General features: G+C 36.6%; 1 protein-coding gene across 7 annotated transcripts in view; it reads left to right on the top strand.

Moving 5' to 3' along the window:
- Positions 1-25,488, top strand: part of LOC148678282 (uncharacterized) — a 98,483-nt gene that overhangs the window by 7,706 nt on the left and 65,289 nt on the right. For all 7 annotated transcript variants that reach the window (XM_088633163.1, XM_088633167.1, XM_088633162.1 and 4 more), the window contains exons 5-8: positions 1,578-1,662; positions 16,317-16,596; positions 19,509-19,587; positions 20,359-20,438. In XM_088633163.1, coding sequence (XP_088489289.1) covers positions 1,578-1,662; positions 16,317-16,596; positions 19,509-19,587; positions 20,359-20,438 — 524 coding nt within the window. The remainder of the gene's footprint in view (positions 1-1,577; positions 1,663-16,316; positions 16,597-19,508; positions 19,588-20,358; positions 20,439-25,488) is intronic.

Genomic DNA, 25,488 nt, shown 5'->3' with positions numbered 1-25,488 from the left:
CCATTTATATGGCACCCCTGGAGCAGTTGGGGTTAAGGACCTTGCTCAGGGGCCCAACGGAATAGGATTCCTCTGCCAGCCACAGGATATGAACCGGCAACCTTCCAGCCACAGGTGCAGATCCTTAGCCACCACACCGCCCAGAAATTGCTGATTTCTCATTGCTGAAATTTGCAATAAGACAAAATATAGATTTTCTCAATGCAGATGAAACACCGAAAGAGACACATCATGTTACAAGCTACAGTATAATAATAAAAAACTCTTTTATATATCCAACTGTGTAATTTTGTTTTTATAAAATAGAACTACTTTTTAATGAATGTAATATTTAACATACTGTAATACACAGTTTAAATGTAATAAAAGTAAATAACAGTGTGCAACTTAAATTCTGTAATTGGAAAAATATTGTCTCGAGAGGCTTCACATTGACCAGAATTTTGAAACCAGGCATTTTCTTGCAACAGCCCTAATGCTTCCATAAGCCACATTTAACATTCACTGCACCACCTGGCGGTTGTACAAACTTGTGCAGTCCAAAAACAGATTTAAAAAAAACAATGGTCTTGTTTGAGCATGACCACTGCAAACTGCTCCAGTATCCGGCACACATTGTGAGTGGCTGCACCTGTATATTTTGAGCACTTGACCAGTCATGCTCTTTCAAAGGCAGGCTAGATAAATAGAAAATGCATAGACAGCCATGTACAATTATGCTATTTATAAAAATAAACAATAGATTTTGCGTCATATACGGAGTAATATTAAGACTTAAGTTGCTAAATTACTTAAAACAAGCACCAGATACAAAGTTCAGATACTGTATATAGTATATGTACTGTATATACACTGTAATATACCTTTCTCTAATTCAAACAGAAAGATACTTGCATTTTTTATACTAATTGTACTAAGTTAATTTATACTAATAAAGATTTGAAATGAGAGTGAATCAGAAACTCTGAGGTTGAACATACTGAAGTTCAAGACATTGAGTTAAGCCTGTCTTCAGATTAAGGGTGCTGCCTGAAAATTAATTTCATCTGAAGTGTGCAATTAACCCTTATCTTGACCACAATAAAAAACTGAAAATATGACACCTTTCTTCACCAGTATTATTAACAGTTCTTACAGTTATTAACAAGCGTATTTGCTCCCTTCCAATGATACCCTTTTTTAAAGTTAATATTTTAATCAAATTTTAAATGCTAAAAATTAGATCTTTTGGAGGGGAGAGAAGTTACATATTAGCAAAAAATGTACATACTCTAATGTAAATGTACAAAAATGTCATATTCACTGGGAAGGGAGTGAATACTTTTGCATGGAATTGTAATATTAAGATGCTTTTTGTCTGTAATGGGCTGACATCCCATCCACATTGAATCCTGCCTTGTGCCTGTTGCTTGCTGGGATAGGTTCGAGCTTCCCCTGAATTGAATGAAAAGGTTAGAAAATGGATAGATGTTACTTGTCTGAGCACTTCAGCTAGGCGCTGTGATTCTCGAGAACTCATCATAATGTACTGCTGAGTTAAACATTATTATTACTCTTTCCATATTTTTAATCTGTAGAAATGGACCAGAATTGCAGCTCATAGTTTTGGACAAGGTGCTGGGTTGGTATCAGACAAATAACCCTGGAATACAAAAAGTATTGGTAAGTGTTTTTAATTAGAGCTAAGCCTGTTTTCCAGATTACACTTCCAATAATGTGTTCTGTTTTAATTTTTTTAAAGAACTTTCTTTACCAAAAGTAATCTTAATTAAGCATTCACTGCTGTTTTGTAATGAAAGGAAGAGAGAGAAATAATAAATGCGGATTGACTGTAACATTGAAGTTCTTCAGGAAACCCAGATTCTTTTGAGGCCTTTGCTGCAATTAGGTCTGTTTAATTGGTAAATACCAGCAAATAAAAAAAGCTTAAAAGGGAAGCTATGCCAGGGTCCATTGACTGGAAAGGAATAATCACTTTTAAAGGTGAAGAGTATTTCTTGTTTTTCTTCAATGTGTCTGCAATAGCTGTGTCTGTTTTCTGCAATAGCTATATGACAATGGGCTGAGTAGCTCAAGTACAGTAGGTGGCTGCGTCAGCATGCTAAGGCTGCAAAGGAAAAAGTAAAGATTTATTCCATGCTGAACAGAGAAGTAACACAATGTTTCGGATGGGGAACCTTCTTTGGATAGAAGAAGGCTCCACACCCACACCCATACCCAAACACAGCCGAAATTTAGTTTTTTTTCTTTTCTTTTCAGCATGGAATAAACCTTTACTTGTTCCTTGACAATGGCTAGGTTTACAGCATGTTTTATTTTAATCAAATTAAGAGTTAAAAAAACAAAGAATTTTGTTTTGAGAAATAAATAGGGACTTAGTATCCTTTTTGCATTATAAGGAAAGCTTCTCGTTTTCTGGAAATGTCTACTTTCCCTGAATTCCATGCAAATGATAGCAGAAGGGGAGGGGGTAATTTTTATACAGTAATAGCCTTTGTATAGGGCCTTCTGTGATTCCCGTACAGTTTACAGTTTAAGACCCCAATACACTATTTACAGGTAGAGATGAAAATGGTGAATAAAGCTTTGATTTTCTAATGGATTTGTCTGCTATTTTCATACTCTTATGGTGTATTTTTGCTCACACTAGTTTTCACCCAGAATTTGTGGGTGGATTTTATAACTGGGATTTCCAATAGTAGTCCCGGAGGGCTAGTGTATCTTCAGGTTTTCTACGTTTCTTTAAAATAACAGCAACTGAATTTGTTAAAGTGGACCAATGAAGCCATAACAATTAAGCCAGATTTAGGTTTAGAAATTAATGGGATTTAAAGCGATGGTTTAGTTACATTAGTCTAAGAAAGAAGAAAAAAAGAAGTGGGTCTTTTATCAGTAATACTTTGATAAGGAATTGTTATGCAAACATAAAATTCATTTATTTTCTGTCATACAGTATCTACATTTCATTGTGACTGTAGCTTTAGTGACACTTGAACAGGTTCATTAACAATTTCACATGAAATACTGTAGGTGTTCATGTTACTAAGTGGGCGTTTCATTGATTTTGCTGTGAAATTTTTCAATTTTTTTATATATTTCCCTGAACATATTGAGACCTTTGTGCTTATTTTCACAGGTTTTCCACCTACACATGTACACACACATTTCTGACTCACTAGAGAAAAGCCACCAAATTAGCCTAGTTTAGCCTTTTTTGGTCAAGAGTCCTTCAATGATAAAACATGAATAGGCTTTTAAGTACAGGACTTTCCTTAATCTAGTCAGCATTTATGTTTACATAATTTAATAACTTTTGAATGTTACAACCTTGTAGTGTTCACTTTTTTCTGCTTGATACATTATGTGAACTGAAATGCACTAATTATTTAATTAGTCTGTAGCTGAAGGTAGAGATGGCTAGAAAGTGATTCATGTGTGTGAGCTTCTCCTTGTAATACTCAGATGTCAACATATGAGAAAAATGATGAAGTCTTTGGCAGGGAAGCTGTCATCTGTCATCCGTTTCATAATGATGGTGATGACGCTGCCCTTCTGCTTTTATGTGGGCTGAGCAAGCCTTCACACCAGCAGTAGAACAACTTTTTCTCTAAGCTTGAAAATGCACTTATTAATGAAAAGAAGTAAAAAAAAAATTGGCATACAAAACCTTTCCTTTAACTTAAAGAGGTTAACTGATTGTAATATCTTAGTGCTAATTACAAAAATATCCATATATTTATATGGATATTTATATATAATATATATAAGATATTTACATATAAATATATATATATATCACGAAACATAAATCCCTCGTTCCAAAACAGTATTAGCTTCACCAGGAGCTGCCAATTAATTCATAGTTAATAATAAGCCAGGAGTGTCACATGAGAAACACTGGGAGTAATTTATGAGGAGTAATGACTTAAATTAATTTTAAAATATATTTTTTAAGAGAAGCATGTGAGTGAGAGAGTCAGGTTGTAGTAGTAACAGCATTGTGCCATATGGCATGTAATTCAATCTGCCAATCCCTCTGATTTGACCTGAAAGAGACAAATGAAATTAGTACTGAAAAGCACTGCACTTTACTGTACAGTACATTCATTTACAATATACATTTTAGTGTGAAATCAAAATTGAAACTCTTATTAAAGTTTTAAAAATAGATGTGTGAAAGTGTTTAGATTAGTGACCATCATGAAAGAAATAAAATGCACAGAAACATTAAGGATTTAAGTGTTGCGGATGATGGTGACAGACACTTTGTGTAACAGTGTAACAGATTTGTTATTAGAGACAAAAATAATTTTCTCACAGACCACTTCCTGGAATGTTTGTACATTAGAGAACTCCTATAGAAACAGCAGGAGAGCACCCACTTTAATTCTACATCATGTACTGTATGTGCTGAAAGGTATGCAGCATGTGGGCCAGTTGGAAACACTTATCTCTAAACATTTATCAGCTGAAAGTTTTTAGGGCAGCATTATAATAGTATCCCACTCTTTCTTATCAATTGCAGAGTTTATGGCTCTAATTAAAATCTTATGAAAGGACTTCAAAGGATCTTCCCCATTTGTTTAGAACATTCTATGGAGCTTTGATATGAATATTTTAAGAATTTGAAGGTTTTATAAAGAAACCTAATTTTTTAAAATATAATATGCGTTAATAAATATGTTTGGGCCAATGTTACTTATGCGAATATAATTTCTCATCTGTAGGTGTTTACATGCAATCTGTAAGTATAACATTGAAGTGCACACATTTGCTGAAATAATTTCAGTGTACAGTACACTACTTCCCTGGAATAAATTTGCTAGTTTTCCAAGTTTCCACGTTTTTCATAAGCTGATTTCTACCAGTATAGTCAAGATAATAGGTGGGAACAGGTAAAAACTCTCATCACTGTATATCACACACTAATAACTTTATAAGTCAGTAGTTGCTTCTTTACTGTCATTTGCATATTAAAATGGCTTACAAATATCAGCTTCACCATTGGTGTATCAGAATTTGTACGAACTCAATCTAAAACATCTAACCTGCACACCCCATACATAGCATTTAATATCGGGCAGCCTATCCAACCATATTCTGGGAATGCTGACATCTATTCATTTATTAGTTTTTAATTTTACTGTTTTGCTTTGTCTGAATTGCTTTTTCAGTCACCATATATATAAGAGTTGTTCACTTAATACAATTAACCCACATTTCAGACTTTTTCAGGGTATTAAATACATTCCCATTCCTTCTAATATTTTTTTAAATGAAAGCATTTTGGAATTCCTTACAAATTATCATCTTCTTTGTGTTACCACAATCTAGTTACAAAGTAAATAGATGACATTTTAGTGTCCGCATTAATGAGAGATATGGGCCTGCAGGATCCACATACAGTAGCTCCACCCAGCTATTGGTCTTTACTTTTTATCAAAATCAGAGAGATATTTGTCATCTTTGTCATTTCAGGAAGCCTAAACCTACCAAATGCAAATTTTAGAGTTTTAAGTAGAAGACTGCTAATCATGCCTTTTATTAACAGATGAAATATAACCAAAACTCAAGTCCTAGTGATTTTTCAAATTGAAGAAGTTATATACCATCTTTATTTTAAAATCTTTCTCATAGAGATTGGGGCTACCAATAATCTTATGTGTGTGTTGTTAATTCACACAATCTTTGATTAGAAAGAAGTCTCTTTTTCAGACTTATGAGTGATCAGGTTATGGCCAGGCTGTTTATAATTTTAAGTCATCTATTCAAGCTGTACACATGTGATATAATCATACCTCTGATCTAAGGCCCCGGACAATTCTCGGATAAGGTACTAATATATAATTATACTGAAATATATAATTATAAATTATAAATCATTGGAAACTGTCAATAAATTTCTATGTGCTCTAACACGTGTACTTTAATTCTTGTTGTCATTGGATTCAGTTTTCATGAATTGTGGGATAAATGAGGGGTGATTTTCTTAGTTAAAGGCGCATTAACAGAAAATAGCTTAACTGAAAATACAGGATGAAAGGATACAGAAATGTAATCTTTAAGCTAGGTTAAAATAGTAATATTTTGGAGCAGGGCTCAGGAATCTCCAAATAGCTAAAAAAGCAAGATTAAGCTTCTTCCCTTTTTTGAGAGTGGGAAGTCTGGTAATGGCGATTAGTTTATACTGGTATTAATCCATCCATTTTATCACAACTTTATCCAATACAGGGTTGTGAAGGAGCTGTAGTCTATACCGGTAAGCAAGACAGGATGCACCTTGGTCTGGTAGGGCATCTCAGGGCACACACAGACACAAACACACATACTGACACCAGGGCCACTTTTCCAGGAAGCCAGTTAATTTACCAGAATTACTTTGGACTGCGGGAGAAAACTGGAGCACGTGGAACACCAGGAAAACATTCTTGTATTCAATAAGTATTTAAAATCATTCCCTAAAATGATATGTGAATAAACAATATCAGCTACTGTATATAGCTAAATGTGTCTATAAACAACCTATTATTATCCTGATCATTTGGTCCAGAAATGTATCCTCACCATTAGTAAAGAAAAATATATAAATTCGAGTAATTAATTAAACAGTTAATTACAGTAGTAACAATAATTGCTCTGGCTTCCTTACCAGGATATATTGGTACTGTAGTTCAAGTTCAAGTTTATTGTCGTTATACTCATATACTGTACAGGTATATGGTATAACGAAAAGCTATTAAGCTAGCTCTCGGACATAAGTAGTACAAAGAAAAAAAACAAAAAAACAATTGTATAACAAAAGAAAGACAGAGACAACAGGCAATGTGCAAAAAACAACAACAGGCAATGTGCAAAAACAACAACAGGCAATGTGTAAAACAACAACAGGCAATGTGTAAAACAACAACAGGCAATGTGCAAAACAACAAAAAGGTAACAGGTTATGTGCAAAAACATGCATCAACAGAATGAAATAAAGGGATAGAAATTATGGGGAGTGAGCTTTTAACATGTATGGTAGAGGTAGATTTTCAATGTGTGTTTGGGTTTTTGGTAAGAAAGAAGGCACTGTGAGGTTCAGATCATAGGTGAGAGGTGAAGTGAGAGTGAGAGAGGCTGGGAGTTTAATAGTTTGATAGTGCGGGGGTAAAAACTGTTTCTGAGTCTGGTAGTCCGGACCCGAATGCTCCAGTACCGTTTTCCAGACGGTAGCGGATCATACAGTCTGTAGCTGGGGTGTGTGGGGTGTCTGATGATACTTAGAGCTTTCCTCAAGCACCGTCTATAATAAATGTCCTGTATAGATGGGAGGGCAACCCCAGTGATGGACTGGGCAGTTTTCACCACCTGCTGTAGGGCTTCGCGGTCAGCAGTACTGCAGTTGCCATACCACACTATGATGCAGCCTGTCAGTGTGCATCTGTAGTGCATCTGTAAAAGTTAGTGAGGATCTGGGGACATATCTTAGCCTTCTTCAACTGTCTTAGGAAGTACAGGTGCTGTTGCGCTTTCTTGATCAGACAGGTGGAATTGAGAGACCATGTGAGGTCCTCGTTGATATGGACGCCAAGGAATTTAAAGTTACTGACCCTTTCCACTTCAGTCCCGTTGATGTGGACAGGGGCATGTCTGGTTTGCAGTTTCCTAAAATCAACGATCAGCTCCTTGGTTTTGCTGATGTTGAGGGTGAGGTTGTTGTCATCACACCACGTTGTAAGGAGATTGACCACCTACCTGTAGGCCCTCTCATCATTGTCTGTGATCAGACCTACAACTGTGGTGTCATCGGCAAACTTGATGATGGAGTTGGTGTTGTGTTTGGCCTTACAGTCGTGAGTATAGAGGGAGTAGAGCAATGGACTAAGCACACTAAGGACCCCAGTGTTCAGAGTTAGTGTGCTGGAGGTGTGGTTTCCAAGCCTGACAGCCTGAGGTCTGCCTGTCAGAAAGTTAGTAAGTTAGTGTCAGAAAGTATAGTTAAGGGTAATTTTATATGTTTTGGTATTAACACACACAACATGTTTTTTAGATTAATGCAATGAAAAGTATATATGATTCTTCCAAATTCAAATTCAAATGAGTCCTCATAAGGCGTTCTTAATGAATCCCCTTTTTAAACTGTTCAGTATTTCCCTATTAATAGGGTTGTTTACCCCTTTGGTTTTGCAAGTGTATATTCTAATATTTGATTCAAGTATTTCCACATAGCCCACTCCATTGTTACTGCATGGGACTAAATAAATAGTTCACATCGGTCATCTTAGCTTCTAATATCATTCATTTTTGTAAATGACAGAATTTGCAATGAGCACAGAGTAGCATAATAATTGCTAGTAATTCAAAAAGATATAACACAGACGGAGTTGCAGAAATTAGAGAACAAAAGTTATTAAAAAACTGGTATTATTATCGAAAATAAAACAGGCATAAATAAAAAAGCTACTCTTGAATGAGTTTATGTCATTCTTACTACATTCATTGGACAAGAAAAAAGGGTTCACAAAGGTAATGCAAGGAACCGGTCCCAGTCTAGCAGCCAATAAAAATAAATGTCGAGGATGAGCCTGCATTGTCCCCAGATGAAAGTAAAAGAGATAAACCTGAATTAGTTAAGAGGCAGTGAAAACCTTCTCCCACCTCTTAAGTATACTCCATTTCTCCAATTTCATGCTCACAACTGCATGAAATATTTCTCTATATACACCTTTGTAACATTGGTATAGCAGTAGATCAGGCCAATAAATACACAACACAAAAAATAAACGGGAAGTAAAATGGAAAACAAACAAGAACATAAGACACTGTGTGTAATGGTACTTTTTTATTATAATTACCACATACAAGAGGGTATTCTGTGAAAAAAATTACTCTCCAAAACTGTTATCCAGATGCATGTACAGTATACAGTAAGTAATCAGGAACTGGCTTTGTGATTGGCCTTATAAAGGGTCCTGCTTTTTCATAAGAATTTCAGTATAAGCCAACAGAAAATTCCTAAAAGAACCACTTTCTTACCAATTGCTTATTTTCTGTCAGCCCAGTGGCTTTCAATATCTGTAGTGTCCTGTCTGCACACATGTCTGGCAATGTCTATTATTGGAGGCAGAGTGGTAGTGTATGCTGGGGCACTGTTTTCATACCCAGGAATATACTTTTCATATACAGTAAATGAACATGATCTTTTCCACCGAATAGGCTAAATATTCTAATGTGTTATCGGCAACCATACTGTATGTGTTCAACTGTTGTTGGAATGGTAACTTCAAGACGTTCAGTTTAGTCTCAACAGTGGTGCTGTAATCCTCTAGTACGTACTGTGAATGCATCTGTCTCATCTATCCTTTGTCCCATAATATTGTAAATTACTGTAACTGAGATATTTAAAGTTGATATTTTAGTATTCAACATGGAAGCTTTGTTTCCAGATGCCTTAACAACAATTTTTATATTGATTCCACACGGGACAGCTGACTTATCAGCACCAGTTAAACACTTATTGCCAACTTGCCCATCTCCCTCCAACTGCCTGAATAGTTTTTTTGTGTGTATTTTTTACACTTTTTTATCTAGGGTTCAAAGGTACTGTATTTCCTGTCCTTTCATTAACTTTCCATTGGCTACAAGGAGCAAATTAGTAAATTCTTGTTATTTTAATTCTGATTTTAACAGACTTACTCTGGGAGTTTCTACGGTTTCTGCTGTGCTGGGGCCATCACTGTTTAATTTTAAAATGATGCGTTGCAAAACTGTGTTGTTGTTTGAAGCACAAGAATATATATGTAATATATGTGTAATATTGTTCAACCTTGCAGATCTACTTACTGAAGAGTCAAATTAATTTTCATTTGTCTTTGCTGTTTATTTGAAAATCCCAAGGATTATTTAGACCTTCTTTAGATCATATATACAAATTAGGAAGAGCAGTGGGTCTAATAATTAAAATTCCCTTTGGGCTTTCCACAAATTACCTTTTTTCCGCTTGAGCTTTCTCTCCTTAACACGATTTTTTAGTTCCATGTGGTGTACATTTCGACAGTCATTTTTCACATGAGAATATGAATAGATTTTACACATGTGGGTGTAAAACTTTTTACAATAACCCAAACCGCCTCAGTGATTTCACACTTTTATGTGAAATTCAGGTAAATATTTGTGAAAAGATGTTATCAACTAATATACTGTAAATGTTGATTTCAAAACATGAAACTAGTGAAGCCACAATAAAAATTACAAGGCAATATGTAAGTTATCATAGACCAAAAAATCTGTAGACAACACTGTGTATAAGCAAATAGTATTGCTAAATGTGCCTGTAACCTAAATATACTGATGGAAAAAAGAAACGCAACACTTCCTCCTCCACACTCTGGCCCGCCCATCTGCGTGGAAGAGGCTGAAGAGTGACTCATCCATGAAGAGGACCTGATGCCACTGCTGACAAGTCCATCACAGCCTCTGTCTGGCCCAAGCCAATTGGGTGCAACATCTAGGAGGTGTGAGCAGAGGGCCTCTGACAGTTTGCGCTGCTCTTAGGCCAGCAGCATGGAGCCTCACTGTCCTGTCACTGATGCGGGCATTGTGCCTGCCGGCTGTTTCAGCAGCCGGGTGGCAGATCTGACACAATCTCTCAGATGGACCAGTCTGATATGTCGGTCCTGCTCTTGTGTGGTCACTCAAGGGCGACCAGATCTTGGACGCCAATGGACCTCTCCCTTGCTTCTGGTGACATTTGAGGCATTGTGGAATGCACAGAAAACTGAAAAGTGTGGCCTTTTTCTTGCAGTGACCTAAACTTTGAATTAAGGCCTTTTTAAAGGTGACCTGATCAGACATTGTTCCACCTGGATCTCACTGGGTAAAAGTACACCTAACGAGCTTTTATGTGATTGGCAAGTTGCAGTGCCTCACTGCTCAAGCTGTTTTGCTGGTCAGTGGGCTTAAAACAAATTGACAACATTTTGTGAAAGTACTCTACATAAGCTATAATCATAAGCTTTTTTTCCATCGGTATATATACTATACAGTATATAACACATGAAACTTGCGAAGTTTCAGATTTAATTTCTTTCCAGAAGTATTAAATTAATATTAAATATTACTTGGGACACAAAATGATTCTACTAAATTACTTCATTTCAATATAAACAGTTAATTGAATATTAATACAGCAGGTCCCCAATATACATTATGTCTTATCTCAGTGAATTTTCACCCATGAGGACAATGTAAATAAGGGGGCTTAAGGAACATTAGAGTGTAAATTATGTCCGGGAGACAAACAGGGACGTTACAGCAGAGAGGTTAAGATCGATTTGTTAAACTGAATGTGTATTTCTCTTACCTACTATACCCAAATACAACACAGGACTGCAATGCAGTACAAGTAGAAATACAGTAACATTTTTAAATCAGTTTTACTCTAACCTATCACTTTTATCCTAAAACCAATCATTTTGAGCGTTTTTAGTAACATTTCAAACATATATACTGTATGTTAAAGAGGATTTTTTTTTTGTGGTGTACATTTTGAGAATCATTATCATGTGAATGCATGATGTGCACACATGTGTAGGTGTACAACTTAATAGCCAAAAAACAGCCCAAACCACTTGTTTAAATTAACTTTCCTTTAGATGTGGACAGATCATGCTCAATTGTTAATGCTGCTGTACTTCTTACATTCAGCACCTGCAGTAAACCTGGAAATCATTTTTGCACAAATGAAAAGAAAAAATATAATAATGAGTTAAGTGGAGAAAATTTTCATATCAAGTTCTCAATATATCAATGATGTTAGAGCTCTGAAATACTGTATATACAGTATAACAGGGAACCCCCCGTATTGAATTACACAAGATTTATTTGGACAATATACTAGTGGAGGGATTAGCACTCTGGGTTTCTGAATCTAGATATCTGGGTTCAGTTCTTAACTGAGGCACTTTCTAAGTGGGGTCTTCACATTGTCCTCTGGGAATTGTTTTTTTGTGGGATGCTTTAGCACCCTACCATTTTCTAAAGAGATACCCAATAGGCTGATTGCTGTCTTCCAAACTCTGAGTGTGGGTGTGCACACATGAAGGGTGTTGCCATTACATTGCAACTCGTGGTTCTGGGAGCTTGCTGTATCCCTAGGCAATCAAGGCAATTTTGTGTGAAAGCAACAGTTTTTTTTTAAAAATAGCACAATCCATCAGCATACAAGAATGTTTTTATTCTCTCTTTCTACCAAACATAAAGACACATACTGTAGATTATTTTACGTAAAAAAGTTATCTGTACAAGCAAGTAGTGTTTTATGAATTTACAACATATGGCAGAACTGCATGAGAATCCGAGTAGGTCATACACATGGCCAGTTTGTCTTATGCCCTCTGCATACATATCTCACTTACAGTATCAAAACAAAGTCTATTCGCACTATCTGTACAATTTTGTCTGGACTAAGTCAGCTCATCGTCCTTAAAAACTGGTGTATTCATAACCAGCAATTTCGAAACCAAATTTCTATAACCAAACAGTTCATCAGCAATCAGCCACAAATAACAATACGTCACAAAGACTGGCACATCATTATGTTCCAACTTTGTGAACATTTTGTACTCCTGCTGTATGTGAAACACCAAGTCACAACAAGTGATTGATGGCAACTTGATTGCACTTGTTATCCTTCATGTGGATTAATCCAATATTCCTGCAGACCAATGCACACAACCTCACAACAGTCCTCACAACAGTCTTGAGAATGTACAGTAACAGTTGTGCTGTTGTGCAGCCTCATCACCCGACTTGAGTCCCATTCAAGACTCTTAGAATTAGCTTGTGATGACATGTGGCATTGTAAGAGGGCAACTGGATATGGAGTGTCAATTGAGGTGAGTTTTCATCACCATAAGGCACTGGTGAGACACTCCATATGCAGTGGAAAAAACACAATAGATTACTAGAGAACTCACCTGGGTGAAGCCTGTATCCCATATAAAGGTTCAGTAAGTAAGCAATATGGGTTGACTCGGGGAAGTCGGTCCCTCACTGGTTGGTTTGGGCAGTGAGTAACAGAGTCTTTGGGGAGGCTCCTGAAGTCAGCTCATGGGGAGCTAGACCTCACTGGCACAGTGAGAGACTGTGTCTCGTAGTGAGATACCGGATGACTGAATCCTCATCAGCAGATATGTAAGTAAGGGAGAGTGGATAAGAGCCTCACTGTCAGGGGGACAGTGAGAGGCTGCATCTCATGGTACAAGGTATCTGTTGAGGCATCCGTTTACACAGGGAGATTCAGGAAATGCTCAGTTTCATGGCGAGACACTCATAGTAGTGGAAGGTTAATGGCCACCAGGTTAGTGAAAAGTCTAGGAGTAGGGGGTCTTAGACACAGATGGATAGGGTAACTCAGAGCAGGGGAGGCTGTCACAAAAGTAACAAGTAGGAAGACGGATAAGGAACGAGTCCGGTCAAAAAGAATTGACCGTGTCAAGGTTGTTTTCACTGTCTTTCTATAGCATGGAACTTCATTAACTAGGTGTGCAGTTGCGGACTGATGTAAAGTCAAAATCTGGTTTAAACAGCAACTTCAGTCTGGACACCACCAGTATAGGTGAACAACAACTTCAGTCTGGACGGTAAAATCGGGGGTTAATGTGGCAGATTTCCCCTACACTTGGCTATCATCCAGAGGGATTAAAAACAACTAAAGGCAAGGTTCATTATTTACCACACTTAATGAGAGGAATGGGATTTAATCCCACAAGACAGCATCTGCAACCTAGTACAAAACATGCATCTCAGATGTACAGCTTGAATGGCTTCCAACAGTGGCTTTCATTGTAGACCCTCTGTTGATGACAAATATTAATCAAATAAATAGTTTATCTATGTTACATCTGTTCAATAAAATACCAGTGCACCTGCTATAAAAAGATTTCTTATTTCACTAATAATAATTTTGTAATTTGTGCAGTAAAAAGTGATACATTAATTATTTCATACAATATATTATGTTATTATATAACCTTTATTATATAAGCAGGTGTGAGCCTGGTCAGTACCTGAATGGGAGACCTCCTGGGAAAAACTAAGGTTCCTGCTGGAAGAGGTGTTAGTGGGACCAGCAGGGGGCGCTCACCCTGCGGTCCATGTGGGTCCTAATGCCCCAGTGTAGTGACGGGGGCACTATACTGTAAACAAGCGCCATCTTTCGGATGAGATGTAAAACCGAGGTCCTGACTCTCTGTTGTCATTAAAAATCCCAGGGTGTTTCTGGAAAAGAGTAGGGGTGTAACCCCGGTGTCCTGGCCAAATTTCCCATGCCTCCTAATAATCCCCCTCTATGAATTGGCTACATTACTTTGTTCTCCTCCCTCGCCCCCCCCACGTCGATGGCAGGCAGAGTGACACGCCGGTTGGAGTATTATCGGTCGCATTTAATGGCAACGTCAGCTCAAAGATTTGGTTCAAACCACCAAATGGAGACGGGCGTGCCGACAAGCGGACCCTGCTGATGCAGGATTAATGCTAGGATGAGAGAGATATATATTTCGTTATTATATGTATAAGCTGGTTAAATGTTTAGTTTGGTCCAAATGTCTGTACAGTACGCCCTCTTTGTAAAATGTATACTATTTATATTCAGGAAAAAAATATTACATTTTTATGTTACTGTATTGTTATTTAAAATCAATATAATAATGTATATTGTTATAATCATTTTAGAACACTGTTCTTCCTTATACAGTACATGCATATACAATAAATAAATAACATAATTAACATAAATGTTTAGCCATAGCTATTGTTGTTAAAGTACTGTATAGAAGTGGATTTTACTTGTGATCAATTCTTTATAATTTATTGATGTTTCAAACAAAATAGAGCTACAACATGAAAACAAACAAAATATTTCTCTTACTACATACGAACCAACCACTTACCCATTTCCCCTCATTGAAGCTCCTCTCAGTTCCTTAATACTATACATGGGATTCCACCAATGCAGCCAAACAGCTACAACGAAACCCCTTAGCACACCCCTCTGTGCATTAGCAACAGAACTCCAAACTTTCACCATCCTCAGCAGTAGAAAGTTCCATATAAATAGTAGCAAGGCAGGCCAGGATCCAATTATGCCAGTAGAGTGAACGTGGTGCTCCAAACACAATGCCAAAAAAATTGTAACTGCAATCATACAGTAGCTGCCAGATCTTTTCTTTCCACTTTGAAAGATCCAGCATAGCGTCATCATCCAGAAACAGAGCCAAGTGTTAACGGGGAACATTCCTACAGTATGTAGAGTGAATTGTTGCTGTAATACTTAAAAGATAAAGTAAAATTGTCTGTAAAAATGTGATTATCGGAAATAGAATAGATACGCCATCTCTTTGGTTTTTTTGCAAGTCTTTCTAGTAAACAGCAAATCTTAATTGAGTAATTATGGGTCTGAAACAATCTATAATGTTATAGATACCCCAGTATAAAGTTTACATGGTGAGATCTGCAAGAAGCCAGGCTTCTGCTCAATCTTTCAGTGAGGGCTCTTATGCTTTTATTATATGTTAACATTGAATAGTCTAAGGGGGAAGAGAAATGGAACTGTGGGACTATCAAGCCAAGCACATCCATTTAGTATTATGGAGACATAACCATGAAGACAACTGAGAAAATCAGTCAATTTTAGTAAAAATCTACCTATTTAAAAAGTTCTTAAAGCTTTTTACTGTACTGGCATGTAAAGCAGAGTAGATTTCAATAGGAAGGAAAGAGGCTTCCTCTACTGCAGACTTTAACAGCAGTCATGGAGTTAAATTAATATTATTATTGATGATATTGGTGATATTATTTACCAATTAATATCAATCCCTCCTAAAGAACCAAAATCATCAAAACTAGCAAATCAGGGAAACAAAGAGAGATATTCTCTACATTTAATAATTTGGAACCTCCATAATACGGTATTCAATGCAATAATGTGTATTATTATTGGCAGTAGGGGTTGAAGTAGGAGATTGACAACCAGTCTAAGGTAGAGGTTACAAGATGAACAAAAAAAAGCTAAAGTGGGCATCCCTGATAAATTCGCCTGAAAACAGGAATTTGGGAAGAACATTTGATGCAAGAGGGTTATTAAAATGTGCAATGTTAAAATCACTTTTAATTATTTAAAATGTTGTATGTCATGTATCCCTATTCTCGTTATCTATGAACACTTGAAAGAAGAAAATACTCGTAGAGAAGGGAGCTATGCTTTCATTTTGCATTGGATTCATTTTCTCTGCTTGGCTTTTGCAAATCAGATGTCTATTCAGATTTGTTTTTAACAGGATTTTTGTGGACCAGTATCTGCGGAGCATATAAGGATCTCTAATAATGCATCACCAAAACTCATCAAAAGTGCTCCAACACTGAGGAGAAAAACAAGGAATCATGTATCTGATGACCATTCTTTTATGAATAAGATATCTATGGAAGAATTATACAATTATTCAGAAACTCACAGTGTTCAACTACAACAGAGATCTGAAATGTCTATGGCTGTCTGTGAGAACAGCGACACAAGTCATACACCTCAAAGTCTGTTGTCTTTGCCCAGTCAACCAGAAGGTAGGATATTATCATTAAATTTTCTGTAATCGTCTTTCTTCATATAGCCAGAGACAATAATTGCTTAACTTCAGACTCAAGCTTGAGGACTTTAGTAACTTTTTGAAAAAGCAGAGGAAATCTAATCAGGATCAATCTCCAAATAGAAGCTGAAGTAAATAAAAATTAAACTGAAAAAATCTACAGTACCGTGTATTCCGCTGGAAAAGATTTGTAATTATTTCAATAGAAATCAGAAAGAATCTTACTGTGGAGCAGAAAACTTTAAAAATCAATTTGTAAACATATTTTTGTTTTTTCAGCATGGTGTGTCATATCTTGGAATTGACTGGTATACAATGCACGGCACAAGATAGCCATATTTTGTTATGATACTAGTGAAATTACAATGCTACTGTACATATATTGACCTCTGTTTGGGAACATTCAGAGATGGTACTGTATCTAATGTAGGAGATGATTTCATTGGAGCTTTATTCTAAAGGGTGGAGACCTACAGTACAATAGTTAAATGCACAAATTGGGTTGAACAGATATTAACAAAAAATATGTCTAATTTTATTGAATTTATATTTAATAAAGCCACAGTGCAATATATACAGTATATTGTTACAGCTTTAGGTAACTGCGAAGTGTATTGTAACGCATATGGCCTCCATTGCTTGTGAAAGACGGCTTACCAGCGTGGTGACGTCACCCCCCTTTCCTGTGAATAGCAGGGACCGTAGCCGGCGGGCTGAAGGGAGAGTTCCCTTTGGCTCAAATGGCTGGGTCCCTGTTGAGTGACGCTGGAGGCCCGGGCTTGAGTCCCTGATGGTGGGGGGCCGACCTGATGCGGTAGCGGCAAGGGCGCCCACGTGAACCCCGAAGTGTTACATTGGTGTCAGAGTGGGATGGGATAGCCCTTCGCCGAGGATGGCGAATTAAGCTGGGGAGAGTGTAACGCATACGGCCTCCATTGCTTGTGAGAGCCGGCTTACCAGCGTGGTGACGTCACCGCCCTTTCCTGTGAATAGCGGGGACTGCAGCTGCCGGGCTGATGGGAGATTTCCCTTTGGCTCAAGTGGCTGAGTCGCTGTTGAGTGACGCTGGAGGCCCGGGTAGAGTCCCAGACGGTGGGGAGCCGACCTGATGCGGCAGCGGCGAGGGCGCCCACGTGAACCCCATAGCGTTACAGTATCTTAGATTTTAGATAAAGTTTGTGACACTTGGAAGAATAAACACTTCTAGCTTCAAAGCAGAGAGGATGTTTGCTGAGGTCTGAGGGGTCCCTTCAGCAACAACAATTGTAACATTTACCTTGGTGTACCAAGGTAGATTGTGGGTCAATGATCATCAATGAGCAGTACAGAAACACACAATATAAGATCACATTAAGAGCACAATGAGAGAAAAGGAATGTTACGCATTCCGCACTCACACGATCACGCTCTAACAAACGCCTTCAACATTCCCACACGCACCCACTTAGATGCTCACGCCGTGACTAATCTTCCTATCACCTTTCACTCCTGTTACTACTTTAACCCTCCTCTTTTCCCTTACTGTTGCTCGTTAATTAGGAAGCTTTGGAGCTTCCTTGTGTGCACCATTCTCATCGTTGCTTCCTGGACTCTCGCTAGTTTCTGCCTTTACAATATGGATTTATCTCGATTGAACTGTCCCAGCCTGGTTTTTTAACTTTCACCTGCCCATCGGTTAAGGATTTGCGTTTTTTGTAACATTTTTATAAGGACTTCCTGCAACAGCACAGGGATATCACCAGCTTGAGCCCTGCACACAGTCTTTATTTAATTTTTTTGGGCATAACGATTGCTAACAAGGAAGAAGAGAAGCCGGGAACAAACTACTGAAAGTCCACCGTACTTTCTCCACTTTTTTTTAATCTCTGCATACAAATTCCTGTTTCTACTCAGGAGACAGTAAAGATGTTGATGACGCTTTGTGGGACTAATCAAAAGTGCCAGTGAATGTAAGTGCTACAGTATGTACGGAGGGGACATTTACAAACTGGTGTTTGGATTAAGTGGAGCTCACTGTGGACAAATCAAAGTTATCATTCACAATGAGAAACGGAGCACCTTGATTTGACCTTCAATCATAAATTGTCATTGTGTCAAGATTCCCCAAGTTTGTCAGAACAATCATTACATGGGAGATGGCAATGTAAATACCATTGTGAAGAAAGCACAACAGCAAATCACTTTCCATAACCAGCTGAAAAGGTTGAAGGTGTGTTAACATGGCACAGTAGTGCTGAACAAGTATTGGGAGTGAAGTTTAAAGACTTTTCACAAAGTGATGTCGGTTTTATTTACAAGATCATAGGTTCTGCCGGCCTTCCCTCGCTACACTGTAAACACTATATTCCTCCAGGATGACTAAATCATGTTGCTAACCATTTTCATCCCTTCTGCCATGATTTTCAGTTAGACCCATCCTGTAGATGCTGCAGATCCATTAAGGCAGTTACCAGCTGTTTCAGTAACAGTTTATATCCCACCATGAAATGAGTTTTCCTGTGCCAGAGCTAAAATTATTCTGTTGGTTCATAGCCTGTGGGCATATACAATATGTTCATATATGTAGTATAACGTTATCACTGTGTTCAAGTGTACAGTAATACTAAATGAAATTATGGTTTGCCATAGGAGAGTAAATTCCTTTTACTCTCTGTGGTAAAAAAAAAAGTATTTGTATTGGTGGCATTTTGTTTAAAGATCTGTTCTCATACTTTACCATCTTTAAGCACGTTGTCAAACTCTTGTGTAAATTACACTGATTTCTAATATCTTATTCAACACACAAAAGTAAGGTAGATCATAAAATGTGATGTTTAATTCATGGTGGAATTTTTTATAACTTGGTTTTTTTTTTGCATTTTGATTTACTAATTATGTTTATTTTTGTAGGAAGTGTTCATGTAAATGATATTTTGCTGATGGTTAAGAATGTGAGTCTGAAAATGGAGAAAGGCAGAAGTCAAACCAGGTAATAAATGTAAAGAATTTTATTAAAATGTTTCTAAATTGCTTCTAAAACACTACTTGCTATGATCCTGGGCCAAGGACTTCCCAAGTACTTGTGTGTGGATTTACTTCTTAAAATTAATGACCTCTTGCATTCAGTGTTATTTAATGTAATTACCTTGTAATACATACTGTACCGCTCTGCAAAAGTCATTTCTCATTTCTCTACTCATTTGTTTTTTTCCTACTTATAAATCCCCATAGTTCTGTGATCTTGTCTGATAATAATTTATCTTAGCTTGAATTTTAACCATTTTGTTTCAAGATAATATTGATCTGTATTGTGATGTACACCTTTTAACTATATTAATTTGTAGAGTAGAACATATTTTTAATGATGACCACCTCCCACTCATTTAATTTAAATCTAAATGGTAAATGGAACGGTTTATCTTCTCCAACATATTATATTGTCTGGTGATCTTCAGTTTGCCTTAAACAGCTGGGTTAAAGTGTGTGAAGATCTTGATTAAGATGAATTGATGATTGCTATATTGAATTGGTTTCTTCACACCCAAAATAAGATGCATTAATAACAGGCAAAATTTGTTATAATAGTTGAATAATTAGTGGGACTTTAAATCATTGTTGCTTAGAAAATATTTTAAGTTGATTGTGTTTAAGATGTGTAAGGTTTTGCACAGCACTGTAGTGCAGATAAATGGTTTCAATTAAAACAAGAACATTTATAAAATGTACATTATCAGTTTGTACTGTATTTCCATTTTTTCAGCAATTTATATAAAAGACCTGTTCAGCTTGCAGAAAACAAACTTCACCCAGATGATGATAATTTGCCCACAATTTGTTTAGGTAAGTTCCTCTGTCTATGTGTGTAAAAAAGGTGCCCACAATTTGAAAATGTTGATATCTAAAGAAATGCATTTGAGACTCCGTGTAACTGTGACAAGCATGTGTTGTTGTATAATATAAATAATTATAATGAGAAAAAGATATAACTGACTTATTTCCTTTTATTGGTGTTTTGTGAGTCTCTAGTCATCTGCATAAAAATTATTTACAACATAATCAGTAATACAATACAGCTGAAAATGGACTAAAATGATAGCAAATTAAGCTAGTAATTATTTAAGTACCTGAAGCTGTCAGAATCTCACCTTGCCCTTGAATCCAAGCAATGTTGAAACCAGGACTTTTATGCAAGCCTTGAATAGCTACACTGAATAAAAAAAAATGGATAAGAAATCTTTGCAATCTTCTGCTTGCATGGAATATAGCCAGTTTAAATTTTGCCAAAATACTGGATAAGTACTGACAGAAACCACAGTATCCTTGTGTTGGTGTTTATAGCCTGTGATAGATTGGAGTGCTGTCAAGGGTTTACCCTGCCTTGTGACTGTCGTGGTTCCACGTGGGATCGTGCCCTCTGCCACCCGTTTCATCCCACAACACCTGGGGCGCAAACCCAGGTCAGCCGCATGAGCTAAAGGAGACCTCTCCCAGCCCTGGCAGCTGAGGTCCCTGCTACATCACTGTATCCGAACTAGCTCCGCTACACCTGCAGTGGCATAATTTGGCACCTCTGTGACCCAGTATTAGATAAAGCTGTTAGAAAGTGGATGGATCAATAAAACATTGTAATGGTTTTCTAATTAACATTTTCTACATAGACACTTGAATAAACTAATAATCTCATGTATTTTTAGGGGAGAAGACCTTACTTTTTTTTATGGATAGACAATCTTAGATACTGTACATAGACTGAAGCCATGGGCCTATATTGTATACACCTACATGCCTAATGTAAAATGACTCCTTTTCATTGCATTGGCAGGTACTTTGGCAATTTTAGAAATGATTAGTACAGTAGATGTATACATTTCATCAACTGTACAATTGGCATGCAGGCTATAAGTACATTGGCAAATTTCCATCAATAAATCAAATATTTTAAATATTGTCAAATTAAAATTTAAAAAAATACCAGGGATTGACTGCAAATGAAAGTGTTATGTGTCATTATCTATCCATTTTAAGGAAGTGGGCAGCAAATCGTAATGTATATTAAAAATTGATTTGTTTTCATCGAGATCTCAAAGTAAAGGAACTGTATGTCTGGTCAGGAGTTTGATTGTGTTATACAAGAACATGAACACTTAGTAGGATTTTCTTCAAGGACAAACTAAAAACTGCTTAAAAATTACCACATGATACCTTTCACTGCCATATTTACTGTATGTGTCCAAAACACCTTTTTCTTAATAGATAAGTGGATACAGCACTCATTTTTGTAAACCCCTTGTAAGTAATATATCCATTGATTTAATCCATTTCTTTAAAATCACTGCTGCCAACCGGTTTATGTACATTTTTAATGCTGATAATTGTGATGCTTTAAATAATTGTAGAATACCAATCAATATTAAAATTGATACTGTATATTTAGTTTATGCTGTATTTGCTTTTTTATGTGGTGTGCAGCAAGTGTACTTTGCCCAAGGATAAGGTTGACAGATTCATTCACAGAAAGATGCTCATGCACAGAGCAGATCAACTCCATTATGGATGTTCACAGCTGAACAGACTTTAAATATTTGCCAATATGATTCATAAAGAAAAGAACGCTTTAGAAGATAATACTTAGTAGGGAAATGATAAGAAAACAGTTACTTTTTGCCTAGGATTTTGCCCTTGCTTTTATTAATCCAAGTAATTCAAAATTTTTATTCTAACTGTATTACTCATAATTAATTCATCATCACGTCTTTGGCAGGGTTTTGAAAGAGTGAGGTGCTCAACAGTCTTTGGAGAAAAAAAGGAAAAAAACTATTTAATGTTCAGAGAAAATATAGAAACTGAGTGTCAAACTACTGGTAAATCACATTAAAATAAATTCAAGAAAATTATTCTACTTAAAGGAAAATATGAAAACTCTAGTTGCATCTTGTTGTGGATAGCGGTTAACTCTGCTTTCAGGGAGGGAACTTCAGATTCTTAAATTGAGCCAAAGGCTTATCTGCTAGTGTTTGATTTCAAAGTTTGGTTTGACAATTTGCATGTGTCACCTTTCTCACCTTTCTGTGAAAGTACACAAATAAGAAGGTTTGCTCCTCTTTTCTTTTTTTGGCAGGAGCTGTTGTTGCTGGCTTACAAGCATATGAGACTTCATGAAACAATGCCATTGAACTATGTTTGTATTGTGTATCATTGTGCTACAGTAACAAAGCAGCAAAGAAACAGAGGGCTTCTTTTAAGGACTCATAACTTTGTCATGTGATTTCTTTGGAAATAACTAATTATTTTTATTGGTTTCCAATTGTTTCTATTTCAATATACAGTATTGTATGAACATCTAGATTAAAGAATTGGTTGTACATTGGTCAGGCTACATTGGTCTGGTTGTTATCCTTGATCAGGCTACACATGGCTTAGCCTTGTGGAATCCAAGTACAACAGTAAAAAACATACCAAAACTGGTAGTGATCTAGGAATGCTACTCCTTTATACAATTGTCAGCAGAAACTGTATTGCGAAAGTTATATTTGTTGACTAGATTTGACATTCCCAGTGCAGGTTGTGAGGTACTGTAGGATAGGTGTTCATATCAAAGTAAATAAGCTTTATTATGGGGGTGGATAATAAGATTAATTGTAGGGCTATGTGTATAATGGGATTAAGAATGTGACCATGTTATAAAAACATAGAAACTTGCATACAACCCACATTAAGGTTTTTTTTAAAGAGGTCCCTGATGTATTGTTCTTAGTTCTAAGCAATACAGTATGTCCTTCCAATGAGGAAACATAAGTATAGCTAACTGCTGGATTTAACATTTCTACTTTTTAAAGCACTTTTTTTTTTACTTTTTCTAAAGTAAAATACATTAAACGTCTGATTTGTAAGCATTAGCGTAAAACAAATGCTTAGAATAACCACCCGACCAGCATGTTGCACTGAATGCTACAAAGCTTCAGTGTGAGAAGCACCAGCGAGCAGAGATGCCTGAGCTTTGGCATGGCTGAGGCTACTTTCCGAATGACAGTGTCTTAGCAGTTCTGAGAAAGGTGTTTTATTAAATGTCAGACTAATTGCTAGTAATGCCAGGTCTGTAATGCAAACCTGTGTTAATTTAGTGGACCTTTCTTCTATACGAGCTGTTCTTCATTGCTGTCTCTTTTTTTATCTTTTTTTATGAGGCGGCCTGGCTTCTTGCATAATAGCCCTGCTTTCATAGATTTTAATAACACATGGTCAAGGTTCAATTATGAGGTTAGAGTAATACAACTACTCAAACGTGTTTTAACGTTATAACGTTTAACAGCTCTATTAATACCTAGAATAGTACATGTTATTTTACTGTATGTAGTAGTTTTATAAGCAGCCTTTTCAAAGAAAAAGTATGTCAATGGAAATGATAATTGAGCTTTACATCTGAGAGATTCTGTTTATGATATTTTAATTTTTGGAATTTTGTGCAATTAAAGTTTCTGTACCACAAAATCCTTCAAAAGAACAAAATAATTAGATAACCACTACTTATGTTTTTTTGGGGGGGTTATTAAGCAGAAAATGCAAATTTCTGAACTGAAGGAGTTTTGAGCTGGTACTTGACTTTGATACTTTGGTAGCTTAAGGAATTCCGGGGTTTTCTATATCTATTTTGAGTGAAATACTGTTTAATTTAAACACTGCTACAAATGTAGCACTTTTTAAATTCAGCACATATTGCATTTTCATTCATTATAAAGAATATGTTTTGCAGGGCTAATTGGAAGGCTCAATATGGTTGAAAAGCTTGATTTGTAAAAGGATTCTTGGTATCCAATTACTGCATAGAAATGGTCATAATTACACTTTAGCTTGTGATTAGATTAATATAACACAGCTAATACAAAAAGTGACTGTTAACTTGAGGCATAGTGGCATCCAGATACATTACCATATAAGCATACATGTTGAGTGTATTGTCCGTTTTTGTTGCGACCGTGTGAATAGAGAGCACTATCAATTCGTGTGGTACTTACGGTTGTTTGTTTGCTGTTTGAGATTTTCTGGTACTGTCATGATGTCCGCCTATGGTGGCTCCAAAGGTCCAAACCTAACCCCTAGTTCTAAAGGCATATTTATAGCATGTAAAAACACAGGCAGGTTTCAATGGGAAGATTCCTTTTTTACTTTTACTTGGGGAAAGCCTAAAAGGGAAGCGGTAAAATGTTATTTTTGGATACATCTTTTTTCTTCTTTTGGTTTGGAAATTATTATGACCAGACTGAATTGTGAAACATTGTGTGTAAAAAAGATCATTAGGACAATGGTTGATTCCAGGGAGAAGGGTATAAGCTGCTCCTTAGCCTAGAACTTTAGTTGAGTTGGATGTTCGGGAGTGAAGGATTAAGGGTGTCAGAGTATGTATGGAGAGTTCTAGCTGGATCTTTTAGGGATTTATTTTTGTCTCTGTTGTAAGAGCTGTTTTTGTTTTGTAAATCTTTTTGTATTTTTCTTGTTGGGATAAATAAATTGCACTTTGATATAACTGAGTGCTTTACAGTGGTGCAATCATTTGGGGAAAAGGACCTGCTTTGGCCAGCGCTTGGGCCATTTTGTGACAATATCACTAATCAGGGCCTGGCTACTCAATTTCATGACGATTGTTTCCTCAACAACTGTCCTTACTTGCCAATAGCTGTAGCCATGGCAACCACCACAGTTCCCATTGACACCCTTCCTATAGAAAAACTGGTTGTGATGCTGGATAGAGGCATTGGGAAAAGCATTTTCATAATAGGGTGCCAATATTGTGAATCGTAAAATTATTTCCTTATTTGCTCAGTAAAGGTCCACCTTACTTATAACATGAAGTGACATTTAAACTAAACCCTCTACCTTTGCTGTTTGTTTGTTG

The sequence above is a fragment of the Lepisosteus platostomus genome, chromosome 1, assembly GCF_059453375.1.
Source record: "Lepisosteus platostomus isolate fLepPlt1 chromosome 1, fLepPlt1.hap1, whole genome shotgun sequence".
Classification (NCBI taxonomy): Eukaryota; Metazoa; Chordata; class Actinopteri; order Semionotiformes; family Lepisosteidae; genus Lepisosteus; species Lepisosteus platostomus.
Note: the sequence above shows the minus strand (reverse complement) of the source record. Positions and strands in the feature narration are given on the sequence as shown.